Source organism: Terrapene carolina, unplaced genomic scaffold, assembly GCF_002925995.2.
Source record: "Terrapene carolina triunguis isolate 2854851 unplaced genomic scaffold, T_m_triunguis-2.0 Scaffold604, whole genome shotgun sequence".
Lineage (NCBI taxonomy): Eukaryota > Metazoa > Chordata > Testudines > Emydidae > Terrapene > Terrapene triunguis.
This window is the reverse complement of record NW_020664955.1, coordinates 1,307,067-1,314,589: the sequence shown is the minus strand read 5'-3', so window position 1 is coordinate 1,314,589 and position 7,523 is coordinate 1,307,067. Positions and strand designations below refer to the sequence as shown.

General features: G+C 45.2%; 1 protein-coding gene across 1 annotated transcript in view; it reads left to right on the top strand.

Moving 5' to 3' along the window:
• The window catches only part of SLC26A8 (solute carrier family 26 member 8), a 31,241-nt gene that overhangs the window by 8,030 nt on the left and 15,688 nt on the right, over positions 1-7,523 (top strand). The window contains exons 6-11 of the mRNA XM_029913344.1: positions 65-229; positions 722-871; positions 2,112-2,194; positions 3,240-3,387; positions 4,438-4,551; positions 5,933-6,010. Coding sequence (XP_029769204.1) covers positions 65-229; positions 722-871; positions 2,112-2,194; positions 3,240-3,387; positions 4,438-4,551; positions 5,933-6,010 — 738 coding nt within the window. The remainder of the gene's footprint in view (positions 1-64; positions 230-721; positions 872-2,111; positions 2,195-3,239; positions 3,388-4,437; positions 4,552-5,932; positions 6,011-7,523) is intronic.

The following is a 7,523-nucleotide window of genomic DNA, read 5'->3' as shown; positions in this document are numbered from 1 at the left end:
CTTAGTGTCAGGCTCAGTCCCCTTTGTGTCACCACTTCTCATTCCTCTCTTGCCTTCCTTTCAGTTGCTTTTAAGCTGCTTCTGCTTGGGATTTGTCACAACCTATCTCCCAAAGACCCTCATTGACGCTTACCTCACTGCAGCAGCGCTGCATGTCATCGTATCCCAGTTCTCCTTCATCTTTGGGATCGTGATCAACTTCCATATGGGCCCCCTGGCCATTTTCTACGTGAGTAAACCAAACACTTGGTGCCTGCCCCTTGGAGGGGAAGGGGATGAACAGCTTCAGAAATTAAGATAATTTCAGTATAAGCACATTGCTAGGGTAGAAATTAGGCAAGTCTCAACCGTAGCTGCGTTCACCTTTCCTAGGTGGGTGTACTATACAGTGTATGCAGATTTTCTGGATGCTAGGAGGAGAGAGGGGCTGGAGAAAGTATATTGTTGTCTACTCACTTTAGAAAATACAATGAGAAGTACAAAGCCATATTTGTGCTGTTTTTTTCTGTATTGCTCTCTATAGAAAACATATTTTTAAAATCTTGCTGTGTTCTTAGTAGCTGTCTCCCTCTTCCCATTAAAGATGCTTTTGTCACAGAAGGGCCTACCAGTTGAAATACAAGGGCATCCTTTGTCATCCTTTTAGAGAGTATGAAATGCCAGCTTATATAAAAAGCTGTAATACCCCCTTCTCATCCTCTCTGTGATGTTTCCCTTTCAGAACCTGTTTCATTATTGCATGGCTCTCCCAAAGGCTAATGCCACCAGTATATTGCTATTTTTGGTTGGCCTACTCATGCTGAGGGTCAGCAATTGTATCAAGATAACTTACAAGCACAGTCCTGTTGCATTCCCTATGGAACTTCTCCTGGTAAGTCTTCTCCATATATCCACTATGATAACTAAAATTAACAGAAACCAGCAAAGTCTCACTATGTGAGAGGCAACTTGGTCTGGTGGTTAGAGCATGGGGCTGTGAACCAGGAACTCCCGAGTCCCATTGTCTGCTCTGCCACTGATTTGCAGAGTGGCTTTGAACAATTACTAAATCTCTGCATCCCTGCCTCCTGAGGATGCTGTGAGGAGTAACTAATGTCTGTAAAGAGATGGGCGCAAACCAAAACACCATGTCTATCCTCTGGATCAGAGTTGGAACTTCTTATCTTTATTTATTGTGGGCAAAATTAGAACCTTGCATCTAAGCACTCATTGGGGTTTCTAAATCCGGATCTGAATCTGAACTTTCCCAGATGTTGGGGATGTTCAGACTCATTCTATTTTAGAGACAGGTTCCAGCTGTGGATTCAGATTTTGTTGTCATCTTTCATTTACTTTTTCTCTTTTTCTTTTTCCTCTCCTGAGTCTTTTTCTTCTTTTTAATGATCAAAAATATTAAATGTAAAAATAAGTTCAGAACAGGCTGAAAGGAAAACTCTGACCATTTTGCTCGGCCAGAAGTCTGAAAGTTCAGCGGGTCAGAGGTACTTTCCCCCAGGAATAAGGTACTTAGAGTCCAACTCTGATTGATGTTAGTGGAAGTTGAGGCCACTCAGCACTTTGTAGAATAGGGCCCATTTGTGACAATGGCCATGTCGGAATCCAGGATCAGAGATTGTAAACTGGTTTCCATCCTGCTTTATTATTAATTTAACAACTGGAGAAAGAAAACTTTAACTCTTTAGTGTTCAAAAATTGTCAAGTCAATAATAAAGTTGATTTTAATATCTCCTTATATAGGATGCCTCCCATACTGCCACATCACAATCACGGTCACCTGCAAGAAGCTCAGAAGTGCCAGTAGTAATATATTTTATTGAAAAGAACATTTTACAGGTTATTTCAAGATTCTCATATATTTCCACTTGCAGAAAGAATCTGTAGGTAGCTGCTGTAATTATTCCTGTGGAATTTTGAACATTCCATAGTTAAGTTATGATAGAATTTTGTGAGCAAGTCTTTAGCTTTCTCCTACTCTTCCATTATCACAAACTAGAAACTGCTTTTCTTATGGTATATTTCTTAAGGAAGTATTGTATAACATGTATGAAAAGACAGTCCCTGCCCCCAAGAATTTACTATCTATAATATAATTTTCCTGTTTTCTTTCCCAGATTATTACAATCACCATTATTGCTAACCATGTGCATCTGCATGCTGAATCCAGTATGCTTGTGGCCAAAATGGTTCCACACAGGTTGGTAATTTCCAGTTATGAATGAAAATGTACTCTTTTTAGAGAGGGAGAGAGGGAGATATGGCCTGCATTCCTTGTTCCTAGATGTATGACTTTGCATTTGGCTTTCTGAAAACATTTGGTTTGAATGGGCCCATCTTACCAAGTAATCCAAATTGTTCTGTATGTCTGCTCTGTCCTCACCATTATTTACCATCCACCAATCTTTGTGTCATCCACAAATTTTATTTTATTTATTTACATTTTTAGATTAAATTTTATTTTAAATTGTAGAGAAAGGTTCTTGTTTGTGGTTTCTGTTTTTGTTTTTCCAAATCTTTCCACCCCCCTCTCCCCGGTCATTTTTCTTTACATTTGGCTTTCCTTGCAATGGACTTAAAAGTATTTTACAGACATTAATGAACTAAACCTCACACTATCCCTGCAATCGAGATATTAAGTATCCTTATTTTACAGAAGTTGAAATTCAGGCACCAAGAGGTTATAGACGAGCAGTTGAAGCCAAGTGGAAAGTGCATTGCAGTGCAGGATATTTCTGAGAGGAGGGCGCTGGGTGAAACGCATTCAGCAATGATCCCTATTGCTGCTGAAAATAGGTGCAGTCTGTGCCCCCTTCATTGTGTGCTGCCAAGGGCAACATGTAGATAGGGGAGCCTAGACACACCCCAACCAGTAGCTCTCTCCCACCTCCCATAGGGCCATGAAATGCTCCTCTGTGTGTTAGCCAGGTTTCTGCCTAGTGCTTAAGGTAATGCTTGGCGTCCTGCCCAGCTCCTGTGGATATGCTGGTTGGAAAGAGGCTACCTGCATGCTCTTTGATCCACCCTCCATCTGCTGCTCTTTTAAACAGTATTCTCCACAAATTACTGACTTACATTTACTGTGCAAATACATTAAGGGATTCTCATGAGATAGCAGTGACCACCCCAACAAGATTCAGAGCATCTCCTGAAGAGTACTGAATGCCATCAGCTGAGGTCCTGAACAGGGGACTGTATGTAAGGCACAGAACAAGATTAAGACAATTTATTCTCTGCTATTCCAGGTTTCTGCCTCCTACGCTGCCAGACTTATCAAATTTGAGCAGGATTGTAGCCCATGCCTTCTCCCTGGCTATTGTAAGCTACTTCCTTCTCATTTTTGTGGGAAAGAGGTACGCTTGTATTCACAACTACAACATCTCCAGCAACCAGGTGAGAGCAAAACCTCACGTGCTTCCCAGACCAGCCGAACTGGACTTACTTGTCACTTACCAAAGCCATTAACTGGCTCGGAGTGTGGTGGGAGTCCCAGAGGCAGAGCAGAAATGCAGCCCAGTGGCTTTACAGCAACTCAGCTACTTTCCCAATGGGAGGAAGAGCACTGGAATCATAATTAGCTGAAGCAGCGTAGGAGTTGAGAAAGGCTAAAACAACGGGTGACCTCCAGCACTCTGCCTGAAACCAATCACATGTATATGGATGTTTGTTTGCCGCTGAAGAAAGATACATTGGGATATGGTAGAGGGGTTGGAGAGGCTGGGCTAAAACAGCTGCTTCTTCTACAACCTGACCTCTGTGTGTTCCTAATTGTGGGATGCACCCGCTGCTTATGTCAATGAATTTTGGAATCTGTTCAGAGAGCGGTGCCTATTCTACAGCACCCAAACATTAATAGCCAAGGTTATAAAAGGGCTGAATAGCCTTATTTCCTTCCTTTCTGTAGCCACCTGTTGGTGTAAGGATCTTCTCTGTCTGGAGTGATGATATGGGAAGTCTTTGGCCCCCAACTCCATTATTTCTAGTGTACTATAGTTAGTAACTAGCAAGCTTGCGCCATTTCATATTTAGCTTCTTACGAAGGCATTGAGATTTTATGAGGATGGAACTAAGGCAGGTAGGAAGTCAGCATGACTTCTTGTAGCCTTCGGGGAATACTTGCACCCCGCATTTGCATAGGTACATTGTGCTGTGCATGTTAATTGGGTGTCATTCATGCAGGGTGCTAGAGTTCACTCTCAAAGGACTCTTCTAGAAGAAGGAACTGAAGTTGTTGAGGTCAGTGCTTCAGGGATGAACATGTGGTACAATGAAAGGGAGCGCCGTAGCAAGCACTGCTTTTCAGAAGGTTCCCAAAGCTTAGCAGCACAGGCGGGCATCCCATAAGTGAGAGCAGACAGTAATATCACTCTTGGAAAAAAACCACAGTTACTATGATAAGTAAGTGTTGGGGTTGTGTGTTTTTGTTTTGGCTATGCTTTATAGGAGCTCATGACTGTGGGGCTATGCAATATCTTCAGCTCATTTTTCAAAAGCTTTGCTGTCAGCTGTGCTATTTCTGGGACTGTCATTCAGGAGAAGACAGGCGGAAAAACACAGGTGAGTTGGGTTGGTTGTATGAGCTGCAACACCTGATCAGGAGGTCAAGCTTCCAGACCCTCATCTAGGATCAATATAATTCCACTAGGGCAGGGTGGGCAAACTTTTTGGCCCGAGGGCCACATCGGGGTTGCAAAACTGTATGGAGGGCTGGGTAGGGAAGGCTGTGCCTCCCCAAACAGCCTGGCCCCTGCCCCCTATCTACCCCCTCCCACTTCCTGCCCCCTGACTGCCCCCCGCAGAACCCCCGACTCATCCAACCCCCCCTGCTTCTTGTCCCCTGACCACCTGTTCCTGGGACATCTCCCCCCGCCCCTAACCGCCCCCCTGGCACCCTACCCCCTATCCAACCCACCGCTCCCAGTCCCCTGACTACCCCAACCCCTATCCACACCCCCGCCCCCTGACAGGCCCCCCGGGTCTCCCACGCCTATCCAACACCCGTCCCCTGACCGACCGCCCCCAGAACCTCCGCCCCATCCAACTGCCCCCTGGGACTTCCTGCCCCTTATCCAACCCCCCTGCTCCCCGCCCCCTTACCATGCAGCTCAGAGCAGCAGGAGCTCGCAGCCCTGCTGCCCGACAGGAGCGGCGGGCCAGAGCGCTGGCGGCGCGGCGAGGTGAGGCTGCGGGGGAAGGGAGACAGCAGGGGAGAGGCCGGGGGCGAGCCTCCCCGGCCGGGAGCTCAGGGGCCGGGCAGGACAGTCCCGTGGGCCAGATGTGGCCTGCGGGCCGTAGTTTGCCCACCTCTGCACTAGGGCCTGTTTTCATCCAAGCAATTTACAGACTTCCGTAAACACCACTTTTCACAATTATGCCTGTGCAACGTTAATTCCGTCCCCGTATGCTTCTGCATTAACATGTAGTCTTTAATTACATGATCACATACTACTAGTTTTGCAATATCTATAGCAGAACACGATAGGTCATCTACTTTTGCTGCTGCTCCTGTACTAGGGCGTAATAGTGGTGGTCTTGCAATCAGAGGCACACAATTTCCTTTGCCCCTTTCCTTACTTGAAGGAGGTCTCAAATCCCCCTGCTTATATTGTTTGTGGGCAAATGGTCCTTCAGCTGAAAAGAAGAGTGTATCTGAGTGGTATACAATGTCACCAGGCTCTTTCAGAATTCTCTGAACGGGATTAGGCCAATGGGATGAGCAGCCCAGTGAAAGCTGATGCTTCGGAGGTGGAGGGTTTGACAAAGCAATAGTACTTTTGAAGTACTATTTCCCATTGTCCCATGAAATCCTTCATTAGTTTCTTACCTCAATAAGATGCGCTGCTGGTGGCTGTACAAGCTTTGATATCTGAGGAGCTTAGCAGAGGAGCAACACGTGGTAAGCTCCAGAATGCATCTCTAACACAATATTTGTGTTCAGTTTGCAGCACTAATTGGAGCATCCATAATGCTAGTGGTAGTGATGAAACTAGGACACTTTTTCCAGTCTCTGCCTAATGTAAGTGAATTTGAAATAGAATGTAAGTAGGCTGCTCCCATAACTAAGCATCATACAGAAGTCTTCCAGAATGCATTAGGGATTACACTACAGTTAACGGTTTCAAGGGATGGGACCAAACCAAAGTCACAGATTCAAACTCCCCTAAACTTTATAGGGCCGAAAATCCAGATAGAAAATTTTGCATCTCAGGCCCATTTCTGGTTGTTTAGAAAGAGCTTGATCTCACTGGCTGAAGCATAAATGAAACTTCATAGCCAGAATCCATCATTTAAAAATAAAGGTTTCACTTATTATCTTAGTCCCCTATCTTGCAAACTCTTACACCGAGTAGTCCCATTGAACTCAACGGAGTTATACACTTCCATGAAGTACTCTTAGACATAAATGTGTACATGTTTGTAGGATTGGTGCCTTAGAGACTTCACTAAAGGACACAAAACCCTCCAACTGGAATTTGGTTTTAGTATGTCTGGTACCAGCTTGGACTTTGAGATTTATTCCAAAACCAAATGGTCTCCTAAACTGCCTCCCCCAGATCTTTCATTGCCATATGAGACTATAATAAAATATTGTTCTTCAGACACCCATTTTTCCATTTATCTCTTAATATTTCCTCTGGCTCTCCCATTCTTTTGAAAGTTTTACTTAGGGAACTGCTGAGGCCGAGCCATATTTCCCAATGTCCCCTGGCCTCTCTGTAAGGCCATGTCTGCACTAGCATTTATGTCAGCAAAACTTTTGTCGCTCAGGGGTGTGAAAAAACCACACTCCTCAGCGACATAAATGTTGCCAGCATAAGCGCTCCTATACACAGCGCTATGTTGGCAGGAGACGCTCTCTCACCAACATAGCTATCGCCACTCGTCGAGCTGGTTTTATTGTGTCAACAGGAGAGCTCTCTCCTGTCTCCATGACGCAGCTACATGAGCGCACTGACAACAGCACAGCTGTATTGATACAGCTGTGTTGCTGTAAGCTTGTAAGTGTAGACATGGCCTAAGATGGGAAGACCAAGCCCTTTCCCAGAACTAGCTGACAAATTGGATGTTACCCACCCCCAATTCTCTTGTCTGCATTAGGAGAAAGGGGTGTTTTTGACAAATGGTGTCAGACGGCTATGTGTTGTCCGTGCTAGCGGAAAGCACTCCTTATAGAAGCAGTATTTTTGTGGTGGCAATGTGGCCCTCCCTTAGTGTTTCAGGAGGCAAAAGCATATTTGCTGTGGTTTATTGAAGAGTACTGCAGTGGAAGTTCACACATTTCAACAGACAATGTAATAATATTTGCAGACATTCCTGTGAAATTAGACAAGAGATTATACACAAATTTAATATGGGTTTACAGATCAGAAGAAAATTGTTAGTTATATTGTGATCGGTGTCGGTCCACCTACCCGCTAGGGGGCGGTGGGGAGCTACGACGTCACTGGCCGGCCTGGGTCACGCCTCTGCCACTGGGGAATTAGCGGCGGGAAGGACGCCAGCCAGTGTCTGTAGCGCGCCCCTCAGGC